General features: G+C 35.1%; 1 protein-coding gene across 1 annotated transcript in view; it reads right to left on the bottom strand.

The window, feature by feature from the left end:
- Window positions 1-23193, bottom strand: part of TMEM106B (transmembrane protein 106B) — a 29527-nt gene that overhangs the window by 5487 nt on the left and 847 nt on the right. The window contains exons 2-7 of the mRNA XM_077757686.1: window positions 20700-20921; window positions 18079-18142; window positions 10992-11151; window positions 6269-6409; window positions 5960-6009; window positions 624-677 (exon numbers count right to left, since the gene is read on the bottom strand). Of these exons, the coding sequence (XP_077613812.1) occupies window positions 624-677; window positions 5960-6009; window positions 6269-6409; window positions 10992-11151; window positions 18079-18142; window positions 20700-20919 (689 nt within the window). The 5' untranslated portion in view covers window positions 20920-20921. The remainder of the gene's footprint in view (window positions 1-623; window positions 678-5959; window positions 6010-6268; window positions 6410-10991; window positions 11152-18078; window positions 18143-20699; window positions 20922-23193) is intronic.

Genomic DNA, 23193 nt, shown 5'->3' on the forward strand with positions numbered 1-23193 from the left:
TCATGTATCAAAATTTTCTCCAAGGAGAGATAGATTAATGATAATATTGTGGACATGGGCCTCTCAGAGAATATTTTCCCAACAGATAACATAAATGCTGGTTTAGCAAGCCCTACTCAAATAACTATACATAACAAATACAATGTTTTCAGAACATTTATCATTAGTTAAATTATGTAAGTTCATTTCACTTTTAAAAATAAAATTCTCTCATCATAGGAAAAGGGTTATTCAAATGTCAGCTAATGGTCCAAATACCAAACCTATAACCTACAATGCTTTAATGCCCTAGAATCACACCCAATTACAAACCAGTAACAGTACTTCTCATTACTGCTAAGGACTATTTACCACAGGTAGCAGAACACTAATGCTGAGCTCTGTCCCCTTCATGCCAACCCCTGCCATTTTCCCGTGTTCTTACAAGGTCTAGATTCACTACTTCTCCGAGCTCCCCATTTCCTCATTCTTAAAGTGGGAAAATATCTACTCATCTCATCGCACTCTTTTGAGGCTTAAAACCTGACCGAACTGATATTTGTAAAGGTGTTGTGTATACTATAAGCCAAAGTTATAAATCTAAAGTTTAACAAAGAAATTTATTAAAAACAATTCATACTTACTGCATCATGACTACGATATTATGAACTTTGATTGATATCAGTGTACAGAAATCACTGTTAAAAAGAAAAGACAATGTGAGTTAATGCAGCTATATTATAAATTTAAAATGACTTAATTATGATTCCCCTCCCTATGTTAAAGCTAATAGAGATATGATAAAAGATATAAGCATTTATTGACTGAATATTTTCTACACCTAATAAAGAGAAACATTTTCATGACTCTTTATTCTGAAAACAGACATGCTTTTTTACTACAGCAGTTGTAGAGTTGTTTCACACTGGCTACAAATTACTGCTACTTTTTATTCACCTTTTCAAATTTTAGACAATAGTTTGTTTACTAACAGGTTGTTCTATGTCAACCTGATACTAAAAGATGATAAGAAGATACATAAAAATGTAACTTTTTTTTACTTAACAAGAGTTAATAATCACCTAGGCCCAATGTAAAAGCTTTAGAGCTTCAACAGTAGAATATAATACTAGCATTTTTAGTTCTCCTATATGAAAACGTCAGCAAATACTAAAACGTACGATACTATGGTTCTCATAATATAGTAAATAAAAAGTGACATAGTGCGCTGAATGGAAAAAATATGCAACCAAGAATTCTTTATCCAGCAAGGCTGTCATTAAGACTACAAGGGGAAATAGTTTCCAAGACAAATACTAAAGGAGTTTGTGACCACTAAACCAACAAGGATTTTTAAAAGGGACTCTCTGAGTGGAGCGAAAAAAAAAAAAAAAAAAAAAAAAGACCAAAGCAACAAAGAATAAAAAGACCAGGGAACATCACCAGAAACACCAAATCTACAGGTAACAAACACAATGGCACTAAATTCATATATTTCAATAACCACTCTGAATGTAAATGGATGAAATGATCCAATCAAAAGACACAGGGTATCAGAATGGATAAAAAAAAAAAAAAAGCCCAAGATCTATCTATATGTTGCCTACAAGAGACTCATTTTAGACCTAAGACAACTGTGGACTGAAAGTGAGGGGATGGAGAACCATCTATCATGCTAATGGACATCAAAAGAAAGCCAGAGTAGCCATACTTATATCAGACAAACTAGATTTTAAAATAAAAACTATAACAAGAAATGAGGACATTCTACCATAATTAAGGGCACTATCCATCAAGATCTAACAATTGTAAATATTTATGCCCCAACGTGCAGGCACCCAAATATATAAATCAGTTAATAACAAACATAAAGAAGCTTACTGATAATAATACCATAATAATAAGAGAGTTTAGTACTCCTCTTACAGCAATGAACAGATCATTTAAGCAGAAAATCAACAAGGAAACTATGGCTTTGAATGATACACTGGACCAGATGAACTTAACAGATATATTCAGAACACTGGATCCTAAAGCAGCAGAAGAGACATTCTTAAGTGTCCATGGAATATTCTCCAGAATAGACTGTATACCGGGTCACAAATCAGTAAGGTACAAGAAGATCGAGAACATACCATGTATATTTTCAGATCATAACACTATGAAACTTGAAGTCAACCACTACAAAAAATTTGGAAAGACCTCAAATACATGGTGGTTAAAGAACATCCTACTAAAGAGTGAATGGGTTAACCACGAAATTAAAAAAGAAATAAAAAAATACATGGGAGCAAATGAAAACGAAAACACGACAGTCCAGAACTTCTGGGAGGCAGCAAAGGCAATCCTAAGAGGGAAGTATATTGCAAGAAAGATCTTCAAGAAGCAAGAAAAGTCTCCCAATACACAACCTAACCTCATACCTAAAGGAGCTAGAAAAGGAGCAGCAAATAAGGCCTAAAGCCATTACAAGAAGGGACTTAATACAGAAATAATATAGAAACAACAACAACAAAAAACAGTATAACAGATCCATGAAACTAAATAATGATTCTTTGAAGGAATAAAAAAAATTGATAACCCCTTAGCAGACTTATCAAAAAGAATAGAGGACCCAAATATATAAAATCACAAATGAAAGAAGAGAAGTTACAACCAACACGAGAGAAATGCAAACAACTATAAGAGAATATTATGAAAAATCATATGCCAACAAACGGCAATCTAGAAGAAATGGACATATTCCTAGAAACTTAAAAGTACCAAAACTGAAACAGGAAGAAACAGCATAACCAGCAAAGAAACTGAATCAGTTATCAAAAATCTCAACAAATAAGAGTCCTGGGCCAGATGGTTTCCCAGAGGGATTCGACAAGACATTTAAAGAAGAGTTAACACTTATTGTCAAATTGTTCCAAAAAATAGAAATGGAAGAAAAGCTTCCAAACTCATTCTATGAAGACAGCATTACCTTGATTCTAAAACCAGACAAAGACCGACTAAAAAGGAGAATTACAGGCCAATATCCCTGATGAAACTGCATGTAAAACTTTTCAACAAGATCCTAGCAAACGGAATTCAAAAGAATATATATTAAAAGAATTATTCCCCATGATCACATGGAATTTATTCCTAGGCTACACGGCTGATTCAATATTCGCAAGTTTATTCCTAGGCTGGAGGGCTGGTTCAATATTTGCAAATCAATCAACATGATACACCACATTAATAAAAGGATAAGAACCATGATTTTCTCAATAGATGCAGGAAAAGCATTTGGCAAAATATACCCTTTCTTGATCAAAACTCTCAAGAAAATAGGGATAGCATGAACATACTCCATAATAATAAAAGCCATATATGAACGAGCCACTGCTAATATCATCCTCATGGGAAGAAACTGAGAGCTTTCCCCCTAAGGTAAGGAGCACTACAGGGATGTCTACTCTCACCACTGTTGTTCAACACAGTACTGAAAGTCCTAGCCTCAGCAATTAGGAAACAAAAATAAACAGAAGTCATACAATGTCAAGGAAGAAGTCAAATTTTCACTCTTGGCAGATGACATGATACACTATGTGGAAAACTCAAAAGACTCCATGGAAACACTGCTAGAACTGATACATGATTTCAGCAAAGTCACAGGATATTAAAAAAAAAACATACAGAAATCGGTTGCATTTCTATACACCAATAATCCTTTACAGAAAGAGAAATCAAAGAATTGATCCCATTTATAATTGCACTACAACCAGTAGATACCCAGGAATAAACATAACCAAAGAAGTAGAAGATAAGTATGCTGAAAACGATAGAGCTTATGAAAGAAACTGAAAAAGACACAAAGAAAAGGAAAAACATTCCATGTTCATGGATTGGAAGAGCAAGTATTATTAAAATGTCAAAATTACCCAAAGCAGTATACACATTCAATGCAATCTCTATCAAAATAACACCAGCATTCTTCACAGAACTAGAACAAACAATTCTAAAATTTGTATGCAACCAGAAAAGACCCTGAATAGCCAAAGCAATCCTGAAAAAGAAAACCAAAGCTGAGGCATCACAATTTTGGACTTTGAGCTCTATTATAATGACAGTATGGTACTGGCACAAAAACAAACATACAGGTCAATGGAACAGAATAGAGAACTCAGAAATGGACCCAAAAATGTATGGCCAACTAATTAATCTTCAACAAAGCAGGAAAGAATATCCAATGGAAATAAGACAGTCTCTTCAGCAAATGGTGGAAAAACTGGACAGGGACATGCAAAAGAACAAAATGGAGCACTTTTCTTATACACCATACACAAATATAAACTCAAAATAGATGAAAGACCTAAATGTGAGACAGGAAACTGTCAAAATCATTCAGGAGAAAACAGAGAGCAACCTCTGTGATCTTGGCCACAGCAACTTCTTACTAGACATGTCTTTGGAAGCAAGGGAAACAAAAGCAAAAATGAACTATTGGGACCTCATCAAGATAAAAGGCTTCTGCATGGTGAAGGAAACAATCAACAAAACTAAAAGGCAGCCTATGGAATGGGAGAAGATATATGCAAATGACATAGCAGATAAAGGGTTAGGATCCAAAATCTATAAAGAATTTATCAAACTTGACACCCAGAAAACAAATAATCCAGCGAGGAAACAGACAAAAGACATGAATTGACACTTCTCCAAAGAAGACATCCAGATGGCTAACAGACACATGAAAAAATGCTCAACATCACTCATCATCAGGGAAACACAAATCAAAATCACCAGGAGATATGACACATTTGTCAGAGTAGCTAAAATTAACAACTCTGGAAACAACAGATGTTGGCGAGGATGTGGAGAAAGGGGAACACTTTTGCACTGTTGGTGGGAATGCAAACTGGTGCAGCCACTCTGGAAAACAGTATGGAAGTTGCTCAAAAAATTAAAAATACAACCTAGCAATTGCACTACCCAGTATTTATCAAAAGGATACAAAAATGCTGATTCAAAGGGGCACATGTACCCCAATGTTTACAACAGTGCTATCAATAATAGCCAAAGTATGGAAAGAGCCTAAATGTTCATCAGCTGATACATGGATGAAGAAATGTGGTGTGTGTGTTGTAAATACATACATATAAACATATATATAATGTAATGTATATATAATGTATAATATTCCATTGTATGCATGTGTGTATATTTTATATATGTATACGTAGTATACATATGTGTATATTGTATATACATATGTATGCTATACATACGTATATGTATGTACATATGTATGCATATGTGTATATGTATGTAATAAGTATATATAATATACACACTATACATGCATACAATGGAATATTACTCTGATCAAGAAAGAATGAAATCTTGCCATGTATTTTGCTAAATGAAATAAGTCAGTCAGAGAAAGACAAATAGGATTTCACTCATATGTGCATTATAAGAAACAGATGAAGAAAGGGGAAGGGAAGGAAAAATAAGATAATAGAGAAGGAAGGAAACCATAAGAGACTATTATATAAAAAGAACAAATTGAGGTTGCAGGAAGGGAGTTCAGTGAGGGGATGGGTTAAATGGGTGATAGGCATTAAGGAGAGCACCTGTTGGGATAAGCAGTGGGTGTTATTAGTAAGTGATGAATCACTGGATTCTACTCCTGAAACCAATACTATACTATATGTTAACTAACTTGAATTTAAATAAAAATAACTTATTTTAAAAAGGTGACACGGTGTATTTGACCTTAATTATGAAAAATTAGAAAAAATTAATATTAAGTGTACAAATACATAATATACATAAATATTATGCATGTTGACAAGGGAGAAGAGAAGAGATGATCAGAGGCCAGAAGGAGTATTCCAAAATGTGATTTCTTGACTGCTAAGATTGTGGGAAATTAAAAAGCTATCCATACACTCCATTCTTGATATTTTATAATTTAATGAGAGAACATTATTCAAAAATCAAAACTTACTACATATAACTCATTTCCTCTGCTATGATAGTAGGTACTGTATAATCGATCTGAAAGGCAAAAAATGAAAATAAGCCAACTGGAAAGAGGAACAAAACATCAAAGACTTCAGACATGTTTCACAATTTCAGAGAGTTTACAAATCTCTCCCTTTTTGCAAGGCTGAGTCTAAGACTTTCTCTTATAGATGCATAGAACATATGTCAACGTCAAGTTTTTGAGGAAATCCTCCCCCTCCCTCAAGTTAATATGATATAGAAAGTCAAGAGTCGATGAACTCCTCCAAAGTATTTCATGTTGGAAACTTACTTGTTTCATATCCAGTGGGCCAATATTGGTTATATTGTTTAAACGAGCCTTTCCAATAACTGTTTTTGAAAACTGAACTTGTGCAGTGATATTTTCAACTTCAACAGAATAATAGTTATTGTTTGTTATATTTAAGGTGTTCTGCAAAAGACAGTAGGGAGAAAATGTATAAGCATAACAAATACGTATTCAAAATTAATTTTAAAAAATGACTTTAGGGGCACCTGGGTGGCTCAGTCGGTTAAACGTCCAACTTCAGTTTAGGTCACCATCTCACAGTTTGTGGGTTTGAGCCCCACGTCGGACTCTGTGCTGACAGCTCAGAGCCTGGGGCCTGCTTTGGATTGTGTCTCCTTCTCTCTCTCTCTGCCCCTCCCCAGCTCACACTGTGTCTCTCTCTCAAAAATAAACAAACATTAAAAGAACAAATGACTTCAGCTGTGGCCATGTTTCAGTTATTAAGAGTAAGAAAAATATTGCCAAAAATACCAAAGGACATTAAATAAACTGATTACTAGGTTTTATGATGAATACTACATATATAATATGCAGACCACAAACACAATTAAAAAAATAACAGGAACATGGGTCATATGGCTTGTTTATTCACTTGGGCATCTGACTCTGGCTCAGGTCATTATCTCATGGTTCCTGAGTCCAAGCCCTGCATCAGGCTCTGTGCTGACAGCTTGGAACCTGGAGCCTGCTTCAGACTCTCTTCCCTTCTCCCCTGCTTGTGCGCTCACTCTCTCTCTCTCTCTCTCTCTCAAAAATAAATAAATGTTAAATAAATAAATAAAAGGCTCAGAAAATGGAGATTACAGGAATATAGAAAATAAATGTTAGGAAATGTATTTATGTATTTAGCAAAAATTCTATAAAAATAATTCTTGAATTTCATCTAAATTTCTACTAAATGTTAATATATAAATGTCTTCGTGGACTATATTAGTAAGGTATTTCCTATTCTATCATGTACAAAAATAACCATTTAAAATGTTAAACAGCACTTTATATAAACTTTTTCATTTAAAAGAATTGGGAGTTTTAAACTTATACACGAGTAGAGATTTCCACCAGGTCACTTTGGAGAAGAAATGGGATAGATTCAAGTCTATTTCTTGGAAAGAAATGGAGCTACATCATTTCTACACTTAACAGCAGGGGTAATTTCCACAATTCTAATTCACAACTATGTCAAATTATTTTAGAAAATGAACAGTGAAGAAAAAATGTTAAATCAAGAAATAAAAGATAACAAATAAAACATCTAAAACAGTAATCACCAAAGAAAATTGATAGTAACTAAACAATGAATCTTAAGTATTTGTAGGGGTGAATGTAATGGTTACCATCTATACAAAGAGCCTCACAAACTGAAAAGAAAACGACAATGCCTTTAGAGGTTTTTTAAAAAAAGCAAAGTATATGAGTAAACAAATCAAAAGAGTACAAATATAATTGGCCAAGAAACATTTAAAAACCCTCAAATTCATTTAGAGTTGGGGATAAGCTAGTAAACTTAATATTCATTAAACTAGGAAAGCTTGTAGAAAGAATTCTATTCTTGGTGGGGATCTGAGCAAAAGGGTCAATTTTTACATTGCTGGGAAACATGGGAAACATTGCAGCCATTCTGTAAGTAACCTAGCAATATCCATTAAAATAAAAATAACATATATCCTTTGACATAGAAATCCTACTTTCTGGAGCATTTATTCCAAAGAAATAAAAACATTTAGCATGTTAATGACAATAGTGGTAAAAACAAAAAGAAAAAGTGAAGGCCCATCCACAAAAATGATTGGTTAGTATTAAATTATTGCATGGAATATTATGCAGCCTATTAAAAAGCATGGAGTAACACTAACCCAGAAATTTAGGAGAGATTTCTACAAGGTATTAACAAGTGAGAAAACCAACATGCATAAAATATGTAAAAAATATTGTTCTTTTAAAAATAATTATTAATTTAAGAAAAGCTGAACACTTCAGCTTATAAATTAATATGAATATGGAGAAAGATGGAAAGATGCAATAAGGGATAAGTGGAAAGCAGAATCTCAGTAAAGGATTAAATAAAAGAATGTGCTAGTGATCAGCCATTACATGATCACATTTATGCATTAATTTAAATAATAGTTATAAATTTAGAGATTTTTTAAATTCCATAATATAGTAGAAATAAACCATTAACTAAATATACACATATTTTCATCTACTTGACTGCTATGTCAGTTTAATTTCTAGACAGGATTGTTAATATAAGGTCAATGGACCCTCTGATACAGGCCAAAGAATGGGATTCAGAAGAATCTCAGAATCCTTTGTATATGCAAAATAATGTTGGTATGTGTCTTTTTCTGAAGTGCCCACAGCTTTCATGAGAATATTAAAGGGATCAATGATACACTGAAGTCTAGAAAGGTAACAAAGATAAACACTGAGAAAGATGAAAAAAAAAAAAGACAAAAAATTTAGAACTATCAAGACATTTTATTGCTAAGAGCAGTAAAAATCCACTTAAGAGAGTATAACCACAAGCTTTTAAATAATGATTTTTAAATTTTTTTAATGGGGTTTATGTATTTTGAGAGAGAGAGAGAGAGAGAGAGAGAGAGAGAAGACGAGGGACAGAGAGAGAGGGAGACACAGACCTCGAAGCAGGCTCCAGGCTCTGAGCTGTCATCACAGAGCCCAACATAGGGCTCGAACCTACAAACGGTGAGATCATGACCTGAGCCAAAGTCAGACACTTAACCAACTGAGCAACCCAGGCATACCTTAAACAATGAGTTATTATCAAAGGCCTTAAACTATCTGTGATCTTTAGTTACAGGAATTTATCCTATAGAAATAACCTGAAATAGAAACAGGGCTTAAATACAAAGGAGTTTTCTGAATATTTGCAATAGCAAAATTAAATATCTATTAAGAAACCGGTGAGTAAATCTGTAATATAGCCATGTAAAAGATTACAAGAGACCACTTAACATGGGAAACTGTTAAGATCTCAGTTAAAGTAAAATGTGCAAGTGTATACACTTGCACAAATGTGTGTATCCCTTATACACCTATGAAAATGTTTGACTATATATATGTATGCAAATGTATATATGTATCATTAACAAGTATATATACTAATAGTTATGTCTAGTAGTAGAAGTAAAAATATACACAGTATTTTTCAAATGTATAATAAAAATTTAATCATAAGTAGAAAGACAAATGTTACTAAAAAAAGTAATACTACTATACATTACTCATATCAAGAAATAAAAACAATATTATATATTTCTTTTTTTCAAAATACTGACACAGAACTTATGGGAAACTCAACCTATCATCTCTACCCAAACTTAATGTTTATCTTATATAATACTGCTATTTCTTTTTTTTAAAATAATGTTATTTCTTATATAATGTTCAAACTTTTTCAGTTAAGTGTTAATACCCTAAAAACTGGGAATTCCTGAATAATTATATATGATATTTACATCTAAATACACATACTTAAAAGGAAACATGACTTTTATTTTTATTATAAATTTACAATATTTGATACTAAAAGGCTTTGGAAACTGGCCAAGAAAATCTGACCACTTTTTTAAACACTGTACAAAAAGAAAAATATATTCTTCATCCGGGATCGCTGTTAAAGTGAGAAAATACTCAAATTTGCCAGTCAAATGAAATTATTTACAATTAGCATTGTGCTGTTTATGTACATGTTTTTCCCACAGATTAAAGTAGACTGACAACTTTTGATGGTAAGCAATGAGGTTAAATGGATCCATGGGAGTTCTCTGTGTTCCTGTAATTAATGAATAATTCCACTTTAACATACCATCCCCTTACAGTCCTCTCTCCAAACCGCTCTCCTCCCAACTACCACTGGATACATATCTACTTCCACTTCAAGCATACTAACCATCTCTGTGAGGAAAACCAACTAAAGTCCCATATCGCTCTTGCAAAAAACAAAACAAAAAAACCCCCCCAAAAAAACCAAAAAAACCCCAATGTCACACAGATGCACCTTGAGGCCTAAAGCCATAAACAATTGCTAATGGCATGACCAATACACATTTCCTTTTTAATAATACAGTGGTTTGCAAACCATGCATTTTTCAAGCAAATGTTAACACATAAACAGGCAGACTTTCTCTGAGGTTTTATTTGTTGTTTTCAGGAGTGGGGAGGCTGTAGCGAGTACTAAAACTCACTGATCAGGAAAACACTGAGGACATTTCCTCACATACTAATTTGTAAGAGAAAAATCAAACAAGCACTTGTACCTTATCTTTAAACACAATAAAGGAATAGTCTGTTAAAATGGCAAAAACTGTATTTCACCAAATACAAGGAAAAGAAAATGTTATCTTTATAACATTTATACAATCAACCTACTTTAACACTTTGCTAGGAGCTATTCAGAGTCAAAAGTTGAAAAGTAAACAGACTGTAAATATTTTTTTGTCAGGAATAGTTTAATTTATCATCTTAAAGGCCCTGTCAAACAATAAATGATTCTGTATACACAATTACCAGCATTTACTATTTGCCATTTTTGGCACAACCAGAAATGACAGAGAAGATCAACAGCAGATATACAGAAAGCAAACTGACCAGTGTCATATTTAATATTCTCTCAGAGGGACAAAGGTGTACTTAATATCATAAAGGAAGGAAGTCAAATATTTTAATGTAAACTTGTACTTACTGTGATATTTAAATATACTGTACGCTTTTGAACATCATAACTGACGTATGCTGATTTTACACCAATGTATTTCACGTCAATAGAGCGGGGGAAAAGGAAAAACACAGCCAATCCAGAAAGGAGCAGACAAACAAACACAGAAGCCATCACATACAGCTTTCTGAAAAGAAAAATGGTAGCATTAAAATACATGTGCATCAAAAATTACATAATGAAACATTTAGAGAAGATATTTTCAACTTGTTTCCCATATTATACCATCAGGAAGAGATGTATAATTTTACCTGTTTTTTTAATATTATAAAAGTAATTAATAGGGTTGGGTTTGGTCTATCAAGTATCAAAATGTTTTCCTTAAAAGATGTATGTACTTTTTTGGAGACTGGGATTTCAGGGTTACTGCAGGTAGAACATTTACTGATTCCTCAACCACGCTGCACACTAGAATTAATTAAGCCGGGGAACTTTATAAAAATGTGGATTTCAAGAGTCCCTTCTCTCCTTTCTGAATTTACTAGAGCAGAATTTTCAATTGAGTTCTGCCATTATATGATTCCCAAAGTGACTGATCAGAACCACCTGTGTAGCCCTTAAAAACATAATGATATAACCACATGTCTCATCAACCTCACTAAGTCTCACTGAGACTTTTTGAGTCTGCTCATCCCAAAGTATTTATGTATTTAGTTTTCAAAATATTGTTTACATTAATCAACTCTGCTTTGATGATGCTGTTAAGCTGTTCCTTGAAAATCAAGAAAGGGGATAATAATATGCAGACATAAGACAAGAAAAAACTTCCTTTGCCTTTGCTAGTCTTCTAACTCTCCTTGAAACGTCTCTTTCATCTCCTACTTTTTATTTAGAATCCCCAGAGATAAAAATTGCCTCTATCTTCAATATTACCCTCAAAATAGAGTATCAAAATAAAATTTTCCTGGTTTCTCCAATAAACAGTTCTCAGCTCAGTCCACAGCACCTTTTTTTTAAACTAGGTCTTGTATGTCACTTACTTCATCTTTATGTTTTATTCAAAAAATTCTCATTTTATCCTTTCTTCCACTTTCTCTTCCCCACCAACTCCCAAATGCCTTGACAGATGTAATCTTTGCCTGCCCCACAACTGTTACTTCAAATGACTCTTGCACATGTTTTATAAATGTTTCTGTGTATTCGAAGAGAACAAATGTTTCATTAAAAATAAATAAAACAAAGATTTAATTTTTTAAATTTTTTAAATTTATTTCTGAGAGAGAGAGAGAGAGCAATAGCAGGGGAGGGTCAGAGAGAGAGGGAGACACAGAATCTGAAACAGGCTCCAGGCTCTGAGCTGGCTTTCAGCACAGAGCCCGACGCGGGGCCGAACCCACGAACTGCGAGATCATGATCTGAGCCGAAGCTGGACACTTAATCAACTGAACCACCCAGGCACCCCTTTTTGCCTCCACTTTAAAATCTGTAGGTTTGTGGGGTGCCTGGGTGGCTCAGTTGGTTGAGTGGCCGACTTCAGCTCAGGTCATGATCTCACAGTTCGTGGGTTCGAGCCCCACGTCGGGCTCTGTGCTGACAGCCAGCTCAGAGCCTGGAGCCTGCTTCAGATTCTGTGTCTCCCTCTCTCTCTCAGAAATAAATTTTAAAAATTAAAAAAAAAGAAAAGAAAATCTGTAGGTGTGTTTTGAGGATTAAATGATACAGCTAAAATATGCAGACAAAAGCAATGAATAGAATTTCCTAACTACCTCATCACAACTCCCCCAACTTGCAAATAAAGAACCAGAGTTGTTCATAAAATATAGTTTGACTAACAATTGCGAGTTATTGCTTTTTTATTGCACATCTGAAACTCCTAAGAATTCTTAAGCGGCTGCCTATGGTTTTCAGATTTCTTAGCTTACTAATATTGTCAAGATATGGGCCTTTTATTATTTTCCCAAGCTTCATCTCTATCACCTTCCAACAGCACCGTTTACTTTAGGCACACTTCTGAGTGCCAGGCTATTACTCCTGTCCACCGACATGCTGTTCCTTCTGTCTGAACAATCCACCTCAACTTTCTTTTTTCTACTTTTCTAAGATTCAGCTAATGTTTCATTTTCTTTGGAGCCTTCCCTAATTTCATAAAATAATTTAGATACTACCGTACTCTGCTCTTATAGCACTCTGGAAATACCTCTAACAGGTAACACAGAGATACTATAATCACTTGCTTCCATGTCTGTCTCCTCTATAAAATCATAATTCCCTTATACTAAAGATAACTTTGAAAAAATTACATCCCCAGGCCTTAGAACAATGACTGATTTCACAGGTATTCAAAAAGTGCCTAGGTTGCCCTCCAATAATATTTCATAAAATATGGAAAATATATTCTGTCCCTTTCCCCACCTCTTTTTCAGAGCCTTCCATTACATACACATAGGCCACCTGAATGTGTTCCACACACCACTGATGCCTTGTTCTTTTTTTTTTTTCACTTTTTTCTCTTCATATCTCATTCTGAATACTTACTATTGCTATGTATTTAAATTTACTCCTCTTTTATTCTGAAGTGTCTAATTTGCTGTTAATCTCTTCCCATGTAGTTTTCATCTCACTCAGATATTGTAGTTTTCATTTCTAGACATTTTACTTATATCTTTTTAAAATATCTTCTATGTCTATTCTTAAGCTCCAACTCTTGAAAATACAGAATATGGTTAAAGTAATTATTTTACTGTCCTTGTCTAATGCTTTCATCTATGCCATTTATTGGTCTGTTTCTACAAATGGTCTTTCTCATTATGAGCTATATTTTTCATCCTTTCCAACCCGGGTAATTTTTAATTGGATGCCAGACTCATATACTTTACTATGTTGAATGCTGGATATTTTAATATTCCTACACATACTCTTGAGCTCTGTATTGGGACATGAGTTTCTTGAAAACAATTTAAGCCTTTTGAGGTTTGCTTTTAGGTCTTGTTAAGCATGAGCACTGTAGCTTTTAATCTAGGGCTAATTTTTTTTTTGTTAGTATGGAAATAACCTTCTGAGTACTCCACCAGATTCCCTATGAATTATGAGATTTTCCACACTGACTGGTGAAAACTATCTCTGGCCCTATGTAAGCGTTAAGGACTGCTCCCTCTGATCTGTTTTGCATGATTCTTCCCTCAGCCTCAGGTACTTTCTTCACACATATACACTGATCAGTACTCAGCTAAACCCTCACGGAGTACCCAGGGTGACTCTATCCCCTACTGACTGCGGTCTTGACCTCTTAGATTCCCAGAACCATCTATCTCCTCAGTTTAGGGGTATTGCTAAGCTCTGCCTGCACTCTTTCCATTGTGCTGTGATCTGGTATCTTCTCCCAGACAGTAAGATGGTAAGTGGTAGGGCTTACCTCATTAGCCTCTTCCCCTTTCTCAGATATCACTGTCCGTACCACTTGATGTCCACTAACTAAAAATATTGTTTCGCTTACCTGTCCAGTTTTTTAGTTGTTTCAGAGAGAAGAATAAATCTAGTCCCTATGATTCCATCTTGGTTGGAAGTGAAAAAATCAAATTTATTTGACTTTCTACTTGTATCACTTTGTTTTCAGGCTAAGAATCTTATTCTCTAATGGCATTAGTACATAATTACTTATCTGCTTTACATATAAACGTTTCAAAATTATACTAACGTTACTCCTAACAATGTGGCTACTGAGTAGTTTGCACTTTTGTAGTTGTCTCTGTCATTTAGAACACATCTTCCTAGACACTGACAAAGTACAACGTGTTCATGTCACTTAAAGTGATTCTTTCATCTGTAGTTATGCCAACAATTGGATATACAGTTAGAATCATTTGTTTCAGTTTGTTTCGATGAGTAGGAATTGCTTTTTTTCATTTTACTTGAGATTTGTGAACTATTAAGCTCTATTTTAAAAAATGTACATGGTTCTAAAGTTCAAATGATATAAATATATACACATACACAGAGAGATCTCACTTGCTTACCTGTTCCCTCTTCCGAGTTCCCTCCCAAACTCTGAGAGTAATCAATTTCATAAGTCTGGTTTATCATTCCATTGTTTCTCTCTCCTTTTCTGTATGTATGTGTGTGTTTTCAGATAAAAACATGCTCTGGATACGGACTGTAGTTACAATACAGAGTTCTTCCTTATTCCATGTTATCATTGTATAGATGTAGTGTGACTTACTCTACCAGACCCTATTATTGGCTATATAGCTATTTAGATACATAGATATATATATATAGATATATAGCTATATATATAGCTATATAGATGTATATAGATTCTAGTCCTTTGCTATATTATTAAACACTGGCACAGTGGATAAAAAGCCATCTACTTTATTAACAATTATCCTTAGAAAAACACTTTCAAAGTAGAATTCCTAAACCAAAGGGTAAATGTGTTATGTAATTTTAGTAGATAATGTCAAATTCCTCTTCACTAACAAGGTATGGATGGGCTCATTTCACACAGTGCTGCCAACAAAATAACACTGCCGACAAAATTTGGAGCCTGGCTAATCTTATAGGTAAGAAATAGTATTTCAATGTTTTAATCTGTATTTCTCTTTATGAGCCAGACTAACATCTTTTCACATGTTTATAGGACACCTGCATTTCTTTCTTGTGGATTAGCTGTTCATAACTCTTATTCACTTTTTGTTTGGTGGTGCCCTTTTCCTCTCAAATTGTGAAACTCTTTACAGTGTAAGGATACTGGCCGTATGTTTGTGGTAATGTGCAGACATTGCTTCCCAGTTTGCCATTTAAACTGTGGCTTCAACTAAGGTTTTGTTTCCAACTTGTAAAAGGTAACCCACACTTTGTCAATCTTTTCTTTCCTCACTGGATTCTGAATCATAGTTAGAAAAGTTTTTCTCAGGGCGCCTGGGTAGCTCAGTTGGTTAAGTGTCCGACTTCGGCTCAGGTCATGATCTCAGTTGGTGGGTTTGAGCCCCGCATCGGGTTCTGTGCTGACAGCTCAGAGCCTGGAGCCTGCTTCAGATTCTGTGTCTCCCTCTTTCTCTATGCCCCTCCCCTACTCATGCTGTCTTTATCTCAAAAATAAATAAAACAAAAATTTTTTTAAGTTTTTTTCATCCTAGGATTCTAAGGGAATTAAACCTAATTTTTTGAATATTTATAACCCCCTACACAATTTATAATGAAAGGTCAGGTTGACTTTTTTAAATTTTTGGTTCATTTTCTTTCCAACAATATTTATATATGCTGCTCTACTGATTACTTGTTTGGAGCACTGTGGTCAAGAAGCATGCCAATCTGATCTTTTGTCCCTTATAAATGAATTGATCCTTTTGCCTGGGGCTTTTTTCAAAAAATTTTTAAATGTTTTATTTATTTCTGAGAGAGAGACAGCATGAGCACGGAAGAGTCAGAGAGAGAGGGAGACACAGAATCTGAAACAGCCTCCAGGCTCTGAGCTAGCTGTCAGCACAGAGCCCGACATGGGGCTCGAACCCATGAACCGTAAGATCATGACCTGAGCCGAAGTCAGACGCTTAAGTGACTGAGCCATCCAGGCACCCTAACCTGGGGCTTTTCAAAGGGTTTTGTTTTGTTTTGTTTACATTCAAAGTCCAGTAATTTCAGTAGGATGGGTAGCACGTATTTATGATCATGGCATGTCTTTTCAATATGTAGGTTCATGTCTTGTTTTACCTCAGGGGAAGTGTTCTTGAATTGAATTATTTAGTATTGATCAGTTTGATTCTTTTGGTTTTTCTACAGGGGCTTCAATTACATGTATGTTCACTCTTCTTTCCTTGTGCTCTATACACTTTTATCTTAAATACTCTTCATTAATGTCTGTCTGTATTCTCATTTACTCCTTTGTACCTTCTCCTTCCTTTGCCATCCTTTCCATGGTATCTGTTTGCACTGTGTCCTCAGTCTTATCTTCATTTCTGAAATTAATGTTTTCTAATTCTTTCAAGGGTTCATAGTCTTTTCAGGTCCTCATATTGTTTAGTCATCTCACTTATCACCTTTTCAATTTCTAAGTCATGCTGCTCTATCACAGCTTCTACAGTTTTCTTAAGTTATAGTTTTCATCTGTTTTTCTGATATGTTTCCATGATCTGTCAGCATATTGTTTCAATTCACTTTCTTCTTGTTTCTTTTTAACTGACTTTGTGTGACACTTCACTGCAATATTTTGTTGTTGTTCATGTTTAAATGAGATGTTTTTGTACTTTTTACAGAAGCTTTGTTTCCATGAGGATGAGCCAGGATGGCTTTCCTAGCTTCACTGCTCAACAATTCCATCCTCTGTTATAATATGAAGTATTTTTTTCAAGATGGCCTGTATGTATATCCACTTCTATGGTTCTGAGATTCTCTCTCTAGTTCTTGAACATTTCCTCCCTTTCCACTATTCTTTCCCTTACAAAATGGATTCAGTCCCCAGTAGGCTTTTCCTTAGAATATGTCTGTCCTTTTGCAAGAGCTTTTGGTAAGTTTTCCTGAGGTCTTTGAGGTCTTAAGTTGGTCCTTCTGGATATTCTCAAGGCCCCTAGGTGAATCTCTGTGGCCTTTTTTTGCCCTCTCTCCAAGGAAGAGGAAGTGGAGGACTCCTATTCTCACAGGTTAATCTCAGAAGTATTTGAAGGAAGTGGGATCCCCTTTTTCTTGGGAACTGAGTATCAGAGCATTTGCTTGGTCTATCAGGGCTCTCAGGACCTTCTGCAATTCTTTTTGTTTCTCTTCACAAATTCCCCACAGCTGCTAACATGTTCTGACCCTTGCTCTGTTTTCATTCTGGGGTGAACAGGAGAACCTTCACACTCATTTTCGATGAAAATGTTGCTGTGTTTCCTACTTCTATTCTAGGTTTGTCTGTTTTAGTAAACAGATTTGAGAAGATTCAGATGTTCCTCTGCTATGAGGACCTTACCCCAACCAGGAATCCTTTTTTTTTTTTTTAAATAACATAAAGCATCTGATGGTATAACTTACAACCTGATGACATTTTTCATTTTAATAGTGTTAAACCAGAATAATTATATATAATTTGGAAAGCAAAGAAAACCAAAAAATTTGCTATTTTCTTATCGTCACTTACGTCCTTCTTGGCCTTAATCTCTGATCACTATATGGAATCAATGCCACCAGCTGGTTTTCTTGCCCTAAAAGTAAAAGTAGGTTTAGAAATATATTAACACAATTAATTAAAATATAGTAGCTTTCCATCCAAATCTAGTTTAGAAAGACCAGACTACAATCCAGCTCTTATCTCATTCCTTTAGTAAATGGCTCTCAAATGTTCAAAAATTATCAAGTGGATGTTGAGTTCTAAAACAGATAATGTATTTTTCAGAGCTTGATGTCTAAACAGTCAAAACAATACAAAGAATGACAAAGAGTAATTTTTTACTGAAAAAAATCTAAAATGTCCCAGCTTTCAGAAGCTCTGAATTCACCAAGACTTCCTCCAACTGCATATTTTCCATTTAGATTCTGATTTGGGTATGTGGATAAAAGCAGAAGAAATAGCACTACCTTTATGTCCTGAAATTCCTTTAACTACAGAGGTCCCCACACTGTGCTCCTGAATATCAAACTGACCCATAGTAACCTTTTAGCTACTACACTGATATCCATACAGCTAAATATTTAGAGAAAAACATACAACTATGCTCACTGGCTTCATTTAGATCACTAATCTCAAGTGCCTTTATTGATGTCACTCATCATACAACATGACCCAGGTGACACTCTCAATCTGACTCCCCAAAACCACAACTTCAAACTTCAACTCTTTCTTCAAATTTCTAATAGCTCCTTCCCTATATGATGATGTGACAAACAAAACAGAACTTCCACAAGCTCCCACCACATCTACCCACCTGTTTCTGTGTCCATACATTCTACTTTCTCCTAGTACAAAGAGTTAAGTGCTGGTGCTCCTCTGTAAGAGCAGCTCCCTGCTCTTGTGGGTTACATCTGATAATTCTCCCATCTCCTGCAGTATCAATTTTTTTCCTCTATGTATCATTCTCATCAGCATACAAATTATTCACTCAATCTTTTAAAAAATCCCTTTCCTGACTGAGAGCCCCCCTCCAGCTACTGTCTCTATACTTTCCTTATGTATACAGTAAAACTCCTCCAAAAAACTACATTCTTACTACATAACTTCACTCCTCCTATGCTCTCTTGATCCCACTCTATACATGCTATATGCAACCTGCCACAGCTTCCCTTTTTAAGGTATCCAGTGGTCTCTGTATACATGACCAAATCCCAATGGTTAGTTTTCAGTCCTTATACTACCCAATCTATCAGTAGCATCTAACAGTTCCACACTCTCTCCTCCTTGGTACACTTTCTATATTTCCAGGACAGCAGATACACTGGAAATTCCTCCTTCTACTCTAGCTGCTTTTCCATTGTCTTTGCTAAATCCTTCTGTCACTGACTGAAATGTTGAAATACCCCAAGGTTCAGCACTAGGGTCCCTTTTTTCTCCCCTATTCACACTGATAAGCTTGGTGCTCTCATCCAACTCGGCTTTAAGTATCACCTACATTTAAATATCCAGCCAAGGCCTTGCAGTGAATTCTAGATGCTCATTATAACTAAGTCCTACTAAATATATCCACTTAGATGTCAAATATGGATCTTACATTCTTCCAGACATAGATCCCTAAAAGAAAACTCCTGATCTCTCCCAGGACATACACACTCAAACTTTCTTTTCTCCATTCCAGCTATTCAGGCAAAAATACCTTTGGAGTCATCCTTGACTTCCTACTATCCACAATCCACCTCCAGGCTACCAAAAAAAGCCTATCAGTTACACCTCAAAATAATATCCAGATTGCTAAAACAGTCCTTTTTGTTTTTGTGTCTTAGCCTAAGGCACTAATCCCTTCACCTACAAAAATCCTTTTATTGTCTAATAGGTACTTCTCCCTTCAATGATAAAACCATCACATTGAAAGGCCAACTCATATATAAACTTCCCCAACCCAAGGCATTGCTTAGAAACACTTGTATACCTTATAGACTACTGTCCTTCCCTCATGGCTTCTTCAGGGTTACCAATTATCTTCAAACAGGCAGAAAATGAAAACCGCACCAAGTGTTTTCATTATTTCTACTGTTGCCATTTCTACTAAAGTTTGTGTAGGCTACAAACAGCACATGAAGATTACTCCCTTCTAAATTTCCCTATGATATGCCACAAACTGATTTTCCCCTTTATGACCCATATTCATTTAACATCCCTTTTCATGTAGTTCCTCTTAAAAATAACTAATTAAGGCATGACCAGCTTACTATTATTCTTTACACAGTGTACTAAAAATACTAGGTCACCAAATTACTTAAATTGTTCCTTATGCCCAACATGTGATTATGACCAAATTGGATTAAAAATGTTCAGTCCAAAGACAGTGCAGATCTGGTATCACAAGTGGGAAAGAAAACAATCCTAGAGTACAGGAGTGGTTTTCATCACTGCTTTAGAAACCTAAAGGGTGTGATGGGCTTTTAAATGTTTAGGTTTGTTTCTTTGTGTCCCTTTAACTGAAGATAACTGATACACGGTTTTAACTTTAATTCTACAAGCTTTTAAAACACATAGGGTTGTGCTTTGATCTATGGGTTTTTTACCATTATAAATCCAGTACAAAGGCCTGTAATAACTCTTTAAAGGAAAAATAACACAATGACACATACCCCGAGGAATTCTTCCTGTTCCTTGACAAGTGGGGCAAGTGACACTATCTCTTCCTGTAAATTCCACATATGGAAACTGAGAGACGTCTCCACTTCTTCCATCTTCATTATGGGCTTCATTATTAACCAGTCCATTCCTCATATTTTCAGTTGATGTGACTCCATCATAAGCATCTTCTTTATTTGAATGCAAAGGCAAATGAGAAAAAGACTTTCCCATGTCTAAAGAAAAAGAAATGTCTTATGGTAAATTTCAGGATAAAAGCATATATACTCAAGAATATTACAGGATTTTTATACCAATATAATTAACTTAGGGCAAACTTCAAGGAAATATTCAAATTACTTTTCAGATTAGAATTATACTAATCAAGGTAATATGTGAAACAAGGGCACTGAGAGTCCAATGTGTTTTTTGTAACAAAATACACTCACATTCATGGACTTTCTTAGGGTTCTCTGAAAAGAAAGTGGGCTTCACTAGAACAAAACAAAACATATTCTACCTTTAAACCAATTAGCCCTAAAAGACTAATGTTGCTTTAGGCAAATTATGATTATGTATTATATGGATCACCAGGTAGGAGTGAAAGAAGACTTCAACTACCTCCAGTTCCTCCTCAGCCTGTACTTTCTAAGTGATTAAATTCTTACTTCCGTCTTATCCCTTAACTCAGGCAGTACCCTGAGGGCCAAGCAAGCAAAACTAGTCCTTCAAGCAGTAAGGGCTTCCTTGACCCCAAAACAATTATCGATATGACCTTACCGCCCACCTGCAATGTACCCACCCATCCACTGCTGTACCACATTTTCCTTTTATAAACTCAGAAGTATTTTCAGCACTTTGGAGACAATCTTTGTGACATTAGTCACTGTCTTCCCCAGGCTGGCCTCACTGAAATAAACTCTTCTCTTGTGTTGCTACCACTTGTCTCTTTGCCTTTGGATATTGTCAGTGGCGAGTGGCCGAACTTCGTCAATTTGGAACCCTAGGAGTCAGGTGCTCTTGCACCCCTAAACCCTGGTTACAAGTTAAAAGTAGTACTTTTCAGCCTCTTAAAATTCATGCCGCATTTTGATAAATAAAACTCACAATCCTGCTCATTCTCACATTTCTAGCTTTGAGCATTTAAGCATTTGCAACAAAACAACTCAAAACGAAACCCTGCAGATTTGGCTTTCATTCAACAGTTGGCAGAGTCGAAATTTTAAAATTATGTTGAAATTAATATGCCACGATATTTAATATAATTCATCAATACAAAGCAACATTTAGAACTATTAATTTCAAATTCTTAGGGCAACAGCATAAAAAATAACATAGGTAAAATTTAAATTTACATTTAACATAAATTTAAAACCAATTAAGAATTAGTGGTAGTACCTACATCTATACCATACCTATACCAAATCACCTCTGCAGGTAGGTAATGCAATAGCACTGCAGTTGAGTTTATACAATTTTAAGGATGAAAGAACTTAAAAGTCATATTCAGTCTGCTGGTATTCTCAGGGAAAATTAATAAAGAGGAAAAGCAGAGTTACAAATAATATCTCTTCTCTTTCCAAATTTGACAAATTTTCTTTTACCAGTTCCTAAAAGTGTATTATTATAGACATTCATACAGAGATAAGGATGTCATTAGAAATTCTCATTGATTTGAGTAAGGAAAACTGAAACTAAGTCAAGTTACAGTATAATATAGAGAATAGTTTACTTTTTAATACTGGCATGTTATCCATGTGCTGGGATCATTCAAACATAGTATATACAGCAGGATAAAAAATATTCACAACCAGTAGATCAATTTAAAATTGTAACATTATGAAGATGCTTATTTTCACTATTTTACTATTTAAAAAAATCGATGTACACATTATCCATGTAAGTTCAAAAACATAAATGATCTATAATGTCCACAAATGCAACATCTTCTCTTGGTTTGTCTCAATTACATTACCCAAGCCAAACGAATATTTGCCAGTCACAGGTGGTTCAGGGGTGAATTAACATCAACACAGTGACCTTGGGACTTATCTGGAATATCAGCTGAGCAGGGATCGGTGCCTCAGCAGTGTGGCCACCAAGCCATACTTTCTGGGATCCCAGTTACCACAACAGGCGGGTAAGATGTCTAGTCTCTAGGAGACTAGAATGATTTGGTCAGGGGGGCAGGGAGACCCAGAGGGCAAGATCAAGTGCTCTCAGTCTGGACCTGTTTTCTATCTGTATCTAACAGTTGTCTTGATGAGTCTGCCTCTGACAGGTGTTTATTTCATCAATGCTAACTAACAAGCACCAACCAGACTCCGTCAGGCACTAGATATCCCCGCCCTCCCTACTGGATATTCCTCACATGTAGCCACTTTTATTCCTAAAAACTCGTTGGTATGTTTATGAAGAGGTGCTACATCCCCCTTCTCTTCCCGGTATTCAACGTTTTCATTGCAATCTCTTACTGAAAAGCCAACATGGATCTAAGACTTAGCAAGA

This window comes from Crocuta crocuta, unplaced genomic scaffold, assembly GCF_008692635.1.
Source record: "Crocuta crocuta isolate KB4526 unplaced genomic scaffold, BGI_CrCroc_1.0 scaffold62, whole genome shotgun sequence".
In the NCBI taxonomy this organism is placed as follows: domain Eukaryota; kingdom Metazoa; phylum Chordata; class Mammalia; order Carnivora; family Hyaenidae; genus Crocuta; species Crocuta crocuta.